We start from the raw sequence: 13764 nt of genomic DNA, 5'->3' as shown, positions 1-13764 counted from the left end.
TAAATACTGTACATGTGTCTTTACCTGTGAATCTCTTGTGCATAGGTAGGCAATTACAATCCACTGCGGGAATGGCGGACTCCGCCACTAACACTGAAAACTACTACATAGAAAACGTATTACACAATGTAAATACATTCTATAGCCGTTGCGGAACAAAAGCTAGCCACAATCAGTATCAAAGACGGGATCTGGTTTCATAAAAATCTTAAGAAATATATCTTTAATACTTATTTATACTGCGACCAAACTTCCTTAAAGCTCTATTGTGTAATTTTTTGAGTTGATTCTTAGCAAAAAAAAAACTTTGTTCTTTCACAAATATGTACTCATTCATGTGTAATTACTTCCACCAACTAATCAAAGTATTTTCGTAAGCGTAGAATCTGCCATTCAGAATCATTCAGAATACATGATGAGCGAGTCACTCGAATGATGGCAGTCATGTTGCGCCTCCATCTTTAAAATACATTAGCCAAAGAGGGACATATCTCTGTCTTTCGCGCTTTGTCATGTGCAGTTGTAACACAGACTAGCTACAGCTAGAACAGCTGCGTGTAAACGATGGAGATATTAAGAGCTAATTTCGGTTCATTGACATGATTGTTCATACTGCTCAGAGAAATATATTAAAAACACAAACCTCCGTTGCTTCTCTCCCACACTGTAAACATTGCCTTACACTATTAATCTCGTACAAGAATAACGATAGCACTGATACTTTACTAACATTAGCTTGCATATGTTTGGGAACCTGATAGCTAATGTTAGCAATGAAATGGTACCAAAATAACGTAAAACTATTATTACACTGGAAGGAACACTCACGGGCGAAGTTGTACTTTTGGAATAATACGGCCACCGTAGGAGTTAAAACACGCTCGGAATGGGAGGGGCTACAATTTCACCACTAGATGGGAGAAATTCTTACACATTTTAGCTTTAAAAACTTATTTTTTGGCTCTCCTCTCATAGGCTTTACTTCCCTCTGCCTCCAGAGCAGCTCAAACCCCTGTAGATACTTAACTGAAACTCCAATGTGCCTTTAGCACTGAGGTGTAATTGTGTTTATATGAATGTGTGTGTGTGTGTGTGTGTGTGTGTGTGTGTGTGTGTGTGTGTGTGTATTTACACTGTAATGTTGCTTTACAGTATACACACAGGTAACCATGTGGGTCGGAGACAAGTGAGCAATTACTGTGTAATTAACAAAAAAAAATAATACCCTGCCACTCTCACGTTTACAAAAATGTAAATACCTGTTGCCAATGGACATTGCTATTCTCAATATTACATATATTGTTATTACAATATTATTAGTAGTACGATTATTGTCATTAAAAGGATTAATTATTGCCATCACTCTCATTATTATAAACGGTGTTGTCGATTTTAGCTATGGGTAGGCATTGTTCTGTATTCAAGGGCGAGTCGTGTGTACAATAACAAAAATAAAAAAAGATTGAAATCTACGATGACAAGTCTTAAATCGCTGCTACTAAGGAGATGGAGTAGAAGTAAAACAAACTATGACTATTTCTCTGGGAAGACATTTTTCTCTGGGATCAATGATGGACACTCCAATGAGGAGTGAGAGATCACCACAAGAGGAAGTCGTAAACAGATGGACTGAATGGAAGATTCAAACATTGGACCTTATTTCTCCATATTCCACTGTAAACTCTACGTTCTGCCAGAGGAAAACAACATGGACATTAAACTGATACAGTCTCTCCGCTCTCTGTATTCTACTCTATAATGTAGCAAAAACTAAATAGCCCCTCGGTGTCTACTCTCTCCTCCTCTTTCATGTATTTCTCACTGAACACTATGAGTTTTAATCAAACGGGTTTGATACAGCAAGTTTTTCTGTCTTTAAGCTCAGCTTTATCTTGAGTTCTCTTGTTTTATACACGTTTGATTCAGTGCCAAGACAGCATATTGTACATACAAACAAATGCTTTTGTTTTTGGTTTCTCCAATAAAAACAATTGACGTATATGGAGAATATAGCAATAGCGATGCCATAAGGCATTAACTTTATTTCATTATGCCACCAGTGGATACACAAGATGCATGAGAACAGCACAGTGACGGGGAGATGCGGCCCCAATATGTGCTGGACGGCAGTGAAGGGTGATGCACAGTGAAGCGTAAATCATTATTCTATTTGTTGTGTTGTTCTCATTTTGTACATACAAATTTATTTATTGATCTTGTATGTTTTATGGATCTACATGTGTCAAAGGAGCACGTCTGATAGCGCTGCAGTCCAGAGAGAAGGCACACTGTGACGTGGTTTACCCCAACACAGAATGTAACACTGTCAACGTTGTCAAAACATTTTCTAATAGCTAATATTATTACTATTAATATGATTATTATAAAGCTATTTTAGCGAGTTAAATGAGGGGTGCTGTGTCTCCTTTGTCGTTTTTTTGTGTTGATTTCTGACTCTTGATGTCTTAAACTCCCTAAAAACTTGGTGTCAAATATCAAGTATTTTTCTGTTACATGGACTATCCATGACTAAATAAGCAACAATCCAAGTTGCTGTTACTGGTTATTATTTATGAAGAGTTTAACTATCAAAAACAGTTGACAGTGGCCTGGCAATATAAACAAACAAGCCCACAAGTGTCATCAGGTTTTGATTCAAATGTTGCTAAACTCCGATTGGTCCCCGTAGTATATGTGACATCACCTTTTTCTGACCGAGCCACATCCACTTCAAACCAGTGAGTAAAGGAAGGGCTTAAAAAGGTGCACTATGAGTTCCTGCATGGTTTCAGTGCGATTTCATTTTTGTCTCAAATCGTAGGCATCTCTCCTTGGTCCGCTAGCTGCCTGCCTCCTGAATACACCGTGAAAAAGCCTGGTTTCGGGAGACAACACAGGGGTCGTAAACGTAAAACAAACACTAGAGGCACAGGATAGGCACCAAAATACAACAAACCACTCCAGCCAATCACCGACAAGATGGCTGGGGGAGGGGGCAAGGGTGCGGGAAGGGGGGTGCTGCGGGTGCTGCAGCACCTCCTGTTGGCAGGAGCTGGATTTTATATTTTTTAAATAATTACTAATTCGCTGTCTGACATTATTTATATTTTTGTATATCAAATAATGAGGCAAAAAGCAAAAAAGGGTTATGGATAGGTTTGAATATAGCCTACTAAAAATTAACTGTTATAGCTGCTATAGAGGTCAAAGTGAAAGTGAGTCAAATGACGTGACTCGCTGAGAAGCGAGCAGGGTGAGGCTAGTTGACTGGAACGTTAGTTGTAGAGAAGAATATGTCGCAGAAAAGGATACAAGATTTTTTTCTTCCGGCATAGTAATGCGGCTAAAATTAGCAAGATTTCATCTGTAGATGTTACAGTTGATGTTTCCTCGTCCACCGCCGAGACAAACTGTTGGGGCAGCTGAAGAGCCTGAGTCTGAAATAACATTAGCGAGCAACGCGGCTAACGTTAGCAGCACCATCATAGCATCTAACGATAACTTTACAGAAGGATTCGAAAAGCCCTGTCAGCCAAGCAACTTCAGTTATCCTGGAAGGAGGTTCGGGACAGAAACTTTTCAACGGTCTTTTCAGCTGAGATGAGAATGAATGATAAGCCGTTTCTTGTGTTAGAGTGCCATCTACTGGGCACAACTGGTAATTAACCTGAAATACGGGAATATGTTCACCTTATTTCCTGTTCATGTGTGGAAAAGAACTACGGTTTACACGCTGGTTCAGTGTCTCCTGAAACTTTGGTTATTCTGCAAAAAGAATAAGTTGCTTTAAAGATAATTCCGTTCCCTGTGAGGGCAATGCCTGTAAGTACAATTGTTTTCATTGCATATGTTTTGTGTAACAGAAACCGCTGTGACGTGGTTAGGACACATTTGCTGTGGAGAAGGCACAAGTTAGGAAATTGTTGGCAAGGTCATTGCAGCCTGATTATTAGCATATATTTTCAAGCCAAACATCTCTGGTGTGGTTTTGACGATCAGAAAAGTAATTTACCGTAGCTATATACTGAAACAGGCTAATGATGTCAAGTGTGCTTCTGTGATGTTAGGGTACGCACAGTGGAGTCGGAGTGGTGAGTGCTGTTGCATAATTGTGGAACAGTGGAATTTGTGGCTGCCCAGGACTTTTCTAAAACTTCTCACTCTCACCCTTACACTGTGCTTAAATGACGTATTTAGCTGTCAAAATCCGAAACATTTCCTGGAGGGAGAAATCATCAGACATCCATTATTTCGTTATTCAGCACCCCTGGTCAAAAATAGGTTCCCGCGTGCCTGGGAGGGGGTGGGGGTTAGTGACAGTCAGTTAGGGGCAAGCTTGCTCTGTTTTGTTTGGAATTTACTTGGAACGACAACAGAAGTGACATGCAGGAAGTTTAACATCTTGGGAAATAATGTTATGTGCCAAACTATTTCCTGGTTCTAAGCAGTTGCCAGGCAACCAGTGGCGACTCCAGGGAGATACTGTGCTTGGCCCAGACAGCACATAACCCCCATAAAAATCAAAGGGTCTTTTTACACTTCAGGTTTTGTACAGATTAAACATAACGTGTGAAAATATGAGCTGTATAGAGCCAGGCTAGCCGTGTCTTTATGCTAAGCTAAGCATCTAGCTTTATATTTAATGAGACATGAGAGCAGTATCAATCTTCTCATCCAACTCTTAAAATATTGATGAATGGCTGAATGATTTTTTACTTTAATAGAAAAGTGTGTTTATGCAAGATCCTGCTAATAGTAACAAGCCAATTGAAAAAAATACATATTAGGGCCTTTATAACTGTGCTTGAAGAGTAAAACATATTTCAATTTTTAAAAACATGTTTCCCTTGTTTTAATGTATTAAGTCTTTCCTAAGTTAGTTGCATTAACTCAGCCTATTGATAATAAAAAATAATTTGATACTGAACGCAAGACTAAATGACTAGTAGATGGACATTTTTCGCAGTGCAGACCCACATGGGCAGCATCCATCTAAAATGCAAAGTAGAGGTCAAAGAGAAGTATTTAAATAGAATTTCCATTTTCTTTTCATCTCTCTCTCCCTCTATGCCTGTTGTAATTTGCAATGCAAATGTAAAGCAGAGCACATACACCTATTAAGGTAGGTTAAAAGAGAGGACGGAGAACAATTTAGCACTGGCATTCTGAGTCAAATGCACAGTCCCTGTGGGTATACTCTTCCCAGTCAGGCCTACACTCCGACTGACACATTGAGGGGATATTTTTGTCCATTCACATGATAGTTGTTTTAAAGAACTGTACAGATATAGCTTGCTGCTACTGAATATAAAGTGTCCCGCTGAGATTTAAGAACATGCAGCATTAGCCTCAGGGTAAAAGAAGCAGGTTACAACCAAAGGTCAGGAGATAGTCAGATATAAAAGTGTGAGAGGTGAATGACTGACGCAATCCTGAGGCACTTACGGGAGTTGCTGAAAATAAAAGTGCTGCAAAGAACATCCAAACAGTCATCCAGAAGTACCCATGTCATCTTGTTCCCAATCGTGACCGTACTACATAGTGCGAAACGCGGGTACAAAAAGCACTCAAGGTTTAAATATCTTATCCGAGAGACTACAGAAACTCAGCTTTTAAAAAGGAGGTAATTGTGTCGGAGCACAACACGGAGGCAAGGAACAAGTTCCTGAAGTGATGAGACCTAAAGGATGCTTAAAAAGGTGCTCTAAGCGATGTTGGGTGACGGCACTTCTTGTTGACGTTCGAAGTATTTTTAAACAAAACGAGGCTAGCTTGCCCCCTCCCTTCCGTGCTTCTGTGCACTAACCCCCCAACCCCCACCCCCAAATCCTTCTTGTCGGTTATTGGCTGGAACGCTGGAAGACTTATGTTTCGTGGTGCAGGTTGACACAATTTGTTTTTGTTGGTGTTTGTGGAGCCTGGGCTGTCTACAGAGACCGCGTTTCTTTACAGTGTGTTCAGGGGACAGGCAGCTAGCAGATAATGAGGAGATGTTTGCTGTATGTGACAAAAAATGTTGTAGCCTAAAAAACGTGACATCGCTTAGAGCACCTTTAAAGCGCCATTAGACACACGATATAGTAAGACAACTTTGTTTCTTGACCTTGCTTCAAGGGATTCCAACATTTTTAAAACCTTACAGGCTAAGGGTACAACAGGAAAATGTTAATACAATGGACCATGAACAACAGTATTTTAATATATCTTGAAATATTACCCCAAGTTCTGAGCTTTTCCCGAAGCTTCTTCAGAATAACATGAACCTTTAAGATCACTAATATACTGTACAACGCCATTCATCAGAAAAGTCAAATCACCTTTTATTCAGCCATTTTCAAAGCACGCAGTACAAAAATAAAATAAAAAGTGCTTGGAGTGTTAAACAGTTCATTTTCAAACAAATCGCTTCAAAAAATGAATTGTTTCTGAAACAGCAATTAAACAGCTGAGAAGCTGCCAGGAAAGCGTCACAATTAAGAGACAGTGACGCATTAAATCTTTAGGCCTCAGAGCTACAAAGGAATCATTAAAAAGGAGAGTTCCATTCTTTCAATTTTTGTAAAAATACTTATCCATTACACAAGCGCTGTCCCTTTAACCATAGTACATTTGTTTCCCCTTATCCCAAAAACAATAATGACAACCTGAGATGAACAAATTCTCAATATTCAACCTTGTAGAGGTTGAACACTTCTGGGGTTTAAGGCTCACTTGATGCCATCCAGTCTGAGTGTCCAGGCCTGACCCGGGGAATAGGGCAGTTCAGGCAGAAGGACAGTAAGACCAGCATTGGGGTAGACTGGGGACCAGGGTAAGGAATGTGGATTCCCCAACAAGGTCACCTGGATAAGGGACCAAAATCAATGATTTAGTTATTTTTTTTTACATTTCATGTATAAGGAATCATACCTATATCCCTTCTGTAAATTAGATAAAGCTTGTTGTAAACATTCATGCTGTGGACAGCGAGTGGTACAAATAAAACCTACATATGTTTCTGTATTTAAGGTTACATATCTTTCGGTCAAGGCTTTACGGAGTTGTAATAATCTGTAAAACAACATAGACAACATTGTTAGTCCCGTTACCTTAGTGGTTGCTGATGTTTTGGGTCCCAATAGTTGCAATGTCAGCTTGGGGGGTTTAGTTGTCATGATGGCATAGACAGCAGTCCCTTTAAATGTATACCTAGAAAAAGTGGAGATGATAATTCCATCAACGATCTCAATTTCAGAGCATCCAGTAGAGTGGTTAAAACGCATACCACATAACCGCAACATCCTTTGTTGTTATCCCCCTCTCTTTCCCTGCATGTACTGTCTGTATCTCTACTACCACTATACAAAGGCAAAATACCCTCAAATCTTTTTAAAAATCAATTACACCTCTTTCACACCACCTACCAGGGTTGGGCTAGGGTTGTCTGATCAGGGTTCAACCTTCCTTTTGGAAATTCAAACCAAGCCAGTCTAAATGGGTATAGTCTCGCTTTGCCAGACCCTCCTCCAGAGTGCGCTGAAGGAGGGTCTGGCTACTCCACATAGCATTCGGGGATGGGAGGAAAACATGCTCTGGTTTGATGGTTTCTTTAAACCAATCAGAATCGTCATGGGCGTTGCTAAACTCCGCACAGAGCCGCTGCAAAATAGTCATGCGAGAGAAAACTCAGATTGGACAGATAGTCTAGCTAGCTGTCTGGGTTTACCCTGCAGAGATCTGAGGAGCAGTCAACAATAGTAGTCCTCATTAATTTACCAAATTGAAAATTCCAACACAAAGAAAGCGAAAAAAATACACGCATCCGGCGGAATTTCCTGCAGCAGCGGAGCAATCCCGGAAGTGGAACGCGAAGGATATAGACTAACATGGATATAACTAGAGGTGCAACGATGAATCGATTAATCGATTGACTAGTTGTCAACTATTAAATTAATCGCCAAGTATTTTGATAATCGATTAATCGGTTTGAGTCATTTTTTTATATATATAAAAAAAAAATAAAAAATAAGATTTCTCTGATTCCAACTTCTTAAATGTGAATATTTTCTAGTTTCTTCTCTCCTCTGTGACAGTCAACTGAATATCTTTGAGTTTTGGACAAAACAAGACATTTGAGGACGTCATCTTAGGCTTTGAGAAACACTGATCCACATTTTTCACCATGTTTTGACATTTTTATAGACCAAACAACTAATCGATTAATCGAGAAAATAATCAACAGATTAATCGACTATGAAAATAATCGTTAGCTGCCACCCGAGGTATAACCCTGGTCATGACAATAGATCACGTGGGTCAACCCAGGAGCAATGCATAACAATTACCTTAAGTGCTGGAAATGGGCGGGGCTTTCATGTCAAATTCAGTGAACAGGACAGCTAACATCACATACTCCAGTCCATCTGTATACCAGCAGAACTACTGTTTTGTAACTACTTGAATAGGTCATTGTACAGAGATAAATAAAGCTTACTTCATGATTGTTTCACAGTGATTACATTCTAAAGCACAAATAAATAACCATCAAACACTTCTCAGATGATTTTTGAGCAGTGATTTCTTCTCCTCTGCATATGAACTGCAGCAGCTGGACAAGGAAGTAGGTTACTCTAGTAATCAATTTGACTATTTTAAGACAATTAAAAAAAATAAAAATAAAAAACTAAAGTTGGGCTTTGTTACGACTTATTTTTAAATAAGACAGAGTATAAAAAATAAAAATAAAAAAAAGAAGAGAGATTCACACTACCCAGCAGCCGCACTTAACTAATAAGAACTAAAGAAACTAATAGAGAAATAAACAGAACTTATTTTCATACGTTTACGTTCTAACCCTGGGTTTTTACAGCCAGTTTTGCCTGTAAACTCCGCTACCGCTCTGCAAAAGGCAGACAAGTGAACATCCAGGCACCCACTGTCGGCGGTCTGTTCGGAAATGAATTGAACTGCTCCGCTCTGCTGCTGTTGAAGCTGCCTGGGAACATCCTAGTTTTCTACAGTCTATGGTGAAAACTCAACATAAAGCACAGTGAGACAAAGTTTATGTTGTTGTTTATTCAAAGTATGCAGCGAACATAGGCGGCGACCTGTGACGGCTGCCCCACTGTCATTTCCAACCAATCACATAACCTGTCCCGCCCCGGCTGTAAGCGACCCAGGTCGTGCACAATTCACACTGAAATTGCCCCTAGTCTACCCTGATCAAACCCACCTCGCTACCTGGGTTGCGAAGCCGAGTAGAGGGGAGGGTTACCCCATTCGACCTGGGTATAACCCTGATTGAGCCATCGGCGTGAAAGGGGTATTAGTGATTTGACCACTTAAACGTGATCTAAGCAAATGTTATTCTGCACTTAAGTGCATTGTAAATCAAACTTAAAACTGAGTCTGTAAACACTATTTTCAGTCCACTTCTGTCCTCTATACAACGTGCAATCCCTCTGCTTCTTACCAGACTGGTACAGTGGTGTTCTCGTACTGGACCCTCCAGGGTTCAGAAGCGTAGATGGCCTCCCCGTTGATCTCGAGCCAGGCTCCAACACCCCGGAGTCTCTCCTCAAACACTGTGGGTATCATCCCATCAGGTGTGGGACCCACATTCAGAAGGTAGTTACCTCCCAGAGCCACAGTGCGAACCAGATCCTGTTACAGAAGCAGGAGAGGGAGGACAACCAGTCAGTCACTGGAAAGAGACACCTCACTGATCAGCAGTGTTGGGGAAGTGTGTTTGCTCGTTACTTCTTTAAAAAGTAATCCGTTACTTTACTTAGTTACCCCCTATGGAAAGTAACTTTTTACGTTACTCGTTACTTTTACGTTACTTTTAAAAGCAGGCGTCTCTGGCAGAGACTGAAGTTAATTATACAAAAACTGTCTTTGACCATAAAGCCAATCTCTGGTTTATCAGTGAAGTGTCTGAACTACACTGCAGACTGGATTCTCTACTCACAGAGTGACGGCTGATTGATTATGAACGAGTCCAGCGCGGGTTGAATGCACATCAGCAGGTCATCGGCGTTACACGGTGTTAGTGTATACTATGTAATGTCTGTATCGACTTGTACCGGGGTCCGTGCATCGTCGTAGACACATGCAGCCTCTTTTCTGGAAATCCTTGCGTGTCCGTGCAACCGACACAAGTCCACAGCGGTCCGCTGCGTGTATGTGTAAGGGCATCTCCACCATATCCATCTGTGAGGTTGTCAGCTTTGTGTCTACCTGGCTCAGAGCGCCGTCTAGCAAAAAGCCACGAAGCTTAAAACGCTCTCAAAAGTTAGCTTTGGCTGCTTCTCGCTTGCCATGGTTGCTCTGCTACACCAGCCTCTGTCACATCCTGCGTGGAGCTTGTGAGCGCGCAGCTTAGAAGGCAGTGTCGCTGTCAAATCTGTCCCTGGGAAAAGTAACGTTGCGCCGAATTGAAAAAGGAACTACGCTTCGTTACCAAATTTTCAGTAGTAGCGCGTTACACTACTTTTTACCCGAAAAAAGTAGTTGCGTTACAGTAACGCGTGACTTTGTAACGCGTTACACCCAACACTGCTGATCAGTTTTATTTATTAATTTGTAAGCAGTGAAAAATAAAATGACTGACACATCATGTGCTTTTTAGAGCAGTATTCTCTTGACAATGATGGCAAAATCAAGGCACGCATGACTGTAACAGGCAATTATGGATCAGCAAATTGACTAATTGATTAAAAAAAAGCAACACTTCCCTAATTAGATTAGACTGATTGATTGATTGATTGATTGATTCCTGTGGGAATGTTGCCTTCTATGACAGATTTATATGTTAGCAATTAACACAGACAAGTAACAATTAACAAAAATGTGTTCATTACCGCTGTACACAAAAGCAGAAATGATCTGTATTCTACATATATGAGAGCCATATACAAAAGCGGAACCTGTCTAGCTATCATTACAGATTTGGTAATCGGTTATAAAAATTATACTACCACATATCCTCACCTCAATGATAGTGGGCAAGTTCATCAGTTCACTCATCTTCATGTTTCGACGGTAACCCCAGGAAAGCGTGTCCACAGATGTGCACTTCTCCCATTTGTGCTTGGGCAGCTGGCCTGGAGTATATTTGTCTTCACAGTTATAGTAGCCACCATGTTTACAGGCACAGCCACTTCCCCATCTGTCATTGGTCACAATGGTATCCTACAAGGAAGACAAGGAAAGGTACATGCAACCATACTGAAACAACAGTTGAATATAGGGCTGCTCGATTATGGAAAGAATCAAAATCGCAATTATTTTGGTCAATATTGAAATCACGATTATTTTACACGATTACTCTGACTTTTGGAAAGACGTAGTAATTATTGAAATAAACAAAAAACAGTGAAACAGTTAAACAAATCAACAGTGAAAACACCTTGAACTGGGAAATTTCCCTCTAATACTTTTCCCGTTTGAGCTTTTTTTTCCTCTCCATTCAGAACACAGGACAAAATAAGGGTTTAGTTGCAAAACGTAATGTGCTAAATAATCACTTTTCTCGATTACTCTGTTTTTGGGATCGTTAGGAGCAGAAATCGTAATCACGATTAAAAACCGATTCATTGCACAGGCCTAGTTGAATATCTTGCTTTTAAAAAAAAAAAAAAAAAACTTACAGCATTCTTGCACAGTTAACAGTTATGTATTGCTTCATTGTTATAAAAATACTTACTTTGACAGGGCTGTCATTGTAGAGCCATGCCAGGAATTGGGTGGAGTTCCAGTAGGTGTCAGGCGCTTCCCAGTCCCCATCAGACCAGATCACCTCAGGTCTGTACCTGCAAAACAAAAAGGAAGGCAAAGGTTCAAACACACTGCCATAAGGTTGTATGACATGCGATTGTAGCTCATACAAGCACACGTCAATATAACCAATATAAACACACTTGTATTGCAATCAGCTGATGGCGTAATTTAAGTGTTACAGACCTTACAACCATGTTATAAAGTTCTGGTAGAAGTTTATGCAACACAAACTCTTGTGTTTTGAATCCATTCTTCTTGTCAATCAGGTAGAGAGGGTGGAACCACTCATACAAAGAGTTGTAGAGTCCATAGTGCAATGACCTAAATGAGGGAATTAAAAACGTTACAATCTGTCATTGACAACAATCAGAATCCATAAGAAAAATGTAAACTAAGGAAAGCCATATATCTCAATGACATGATAAATGCAAAAGCTACAAAATTCAGCACACAATATTTAAGTTGTTTAATCTTATTTTAAGTGTTGGGCATTCCTCTTGATATCTAGAGTAGGATGCACCAATCCAACTTTTTTTAATATGTCTCTAAATATATTTGACCCAAACAGCTATTAGGGTGTGAAGTGTGAGTAGCAACTTGGGAAGCCCCCCTTTAGACCTGACTGCAATTTAACATAATGTCTTCTGCAAAAGTCAGGTTGGTAATACATCACACGCTACTAAAAAAAACTGACCAAATTGGAGGAAAGCAGCAGTTAAAATGTTCTGAACAAGACATGATGTACCACACTCTTTCATTCAATGCATGTTTAGTATATTCGTGTCATCACTTTAATAATTACCAGCTATAAACACTTTCCCTGAACGTCATAACATTTGATGGCCCACCTGTTGCGCACTGCCTCCCCCAGGTCTCCCACTAGGTCCCTGTGAGGACCAGTATCAACTGAATTCCAGTTCCAGGAGTTTGGAGACTCCCAGTTAGTAAATCCCTCGTGGTGTTTGGCAGTCAGGACGACATATCTGCAATGAGGGCAACGTTGACATTCAGTACGCGGCACTGTATTCGGTAAAAGAGCCGATGCAGGTGTTCGATACCGGAAGTGTAGCTGTTGTTATCAGATGCCCTTACATGTTAGCTAAAGAAATACACTCACTTTGCACCAGAAGCCTTAAAAATGTCCGCCCAGTCCTCCGGGTTGAAGAACTGAGCTTGAAACTGGGGAGCAAACTCCGGGTAGCTGAATCCAGGCGGGTAGTTCTTTGACATGTAGCTCACACACTTCTGGTCCGGAGGCTGTTGGCCCTGCCAGTGCCACCAAAACCACTCGCTACCAAACCCGGGGACAGAAAACACACCCCAGTGGACAAAAATCCCCACCTTGGCCTCGTCGTACCATGGAGGCAGGGGTCTGGCGTCCAAACTCGTCCAGTCCGCAGTGTACCGAGCCGCAGTTTGAGAAACTAAAGCAACGACGAGGACAGACACGGCTAGCATGATCACAAGTTAGCCTTTAACGTTACCTGCTCACTCCTCTTGACTGCGCACAGCTTAATTGCTACTAGGAAGCTCAGACAGTTTAGCGCCGATATGTTTTCACAGACTGGTTTTACCTTTCGTTGTGACCATAGACTTATTTTTACAGTCTGTATATGGTGACTCCCACTACAGGTGTTATAGCCATAGACTGTTATAGTTATAGCCTATTTCCCATCTTATGACTGTGATCACATGAATTATCACGTGACGATACCGTCTGTCTTTTTTTTTTTTTTTTATTACAACTTTATTTAACAAATAAACTGCATGGGAACTTATTCATATGTATAAACTATACAATGTTAGAAGTCTTAAATGCAATAAATTAAGAAAATGAATGTATTTAAACTAGCCAACACTATTCTGGATAGATATGGATTGATATGAGAAAATCACTAACTTACAGTACAACATTGCACATATAGCTCTGTAGATTGTTCTATTAATTAAAGAAAAAGCGCCCAGTGAGCAACGCTATTATTCTTTGGAATGAATAGGACGTTA

At 40.4% G+C, this 13764-nt stretch overlaps 1 protein-coding gene across 1 annotated transcript; it reads right to left on the bottom strand.

Moving 5' to 3' along the window:
- Nucleotides 1–6295: 6295 nt before the first annotated feature.
- LOC116066894 (tissue alpha-L-fucosidase-like) lies at nucleotides 6296–13440 on the bottom strand. The gene is made up of 8 exons (XM_031323074.2): nucleotides 12878–13440; nucleotides 12609–12743; nucleotides 11944–12081; nucleotides 11687–11792; nucleotides 10972–11172; nucleotides 9452–9642; nucleotides 7089–7188; nucleotides 6296–6842 (listed from the first exon to the last, which is right to left on the bottom strand). Exons 1-8 carry the CDS (start codon nucleotides 13216–13218, stop codon nucleotides 6708–6710), a joined length of 1347 nt encoding a protein of 448 aa, XP_031178934.1. The 5' UTR covers nucleotides 13219–13440; the 3' UTR covers nucleotides 6296–6707.
- Nucleotides 13441–13764: the final 324 nt, after the last annotated feature.

This window comes from Sander lucioperca, chromosome 16 (assembly GCF_008315115.2).
Source record: "Sander lucioperca isolate FBNREF2018 chromosome 16, SLUC_FBN_1.2, whole genome shotgun sequence".
Taxonomy (NCBI): domain Eukaryota; kingdom Metazoa; phylum Chordata; class Actinopteri; order Perciformes; family Percidae; genus Sander; species Sander lucioperca.
This window is presented reverse-complemented; position numbering and strand designations above follow the sequence as displayed.

Bases quoted from the DNA above. Each gene is read 5' to 3' on its own strand.
- LOC116066894 (XM_031323074.2), bottom strand. From the start codon at position 13,218: ATGCTAGCCGTGTCTGTCCTCGTCGTTGCTTTAGTTTCTCAAACTGCG. The intron at 11,793-11,943 runs GTCTGTAACACT...TTTGTTTTGCAG, and splicing joins CTTTATAACATGGTTGTAAG to GTACAGACCTGAGGTGATCT. The intron at 11,173-11,686 runs GTAAGTATTTTT...TCTTCCTTGTAG, and splicing joins ACAATGACAGCCCTGTCAAA to GATACCATTGTGACCAATGA.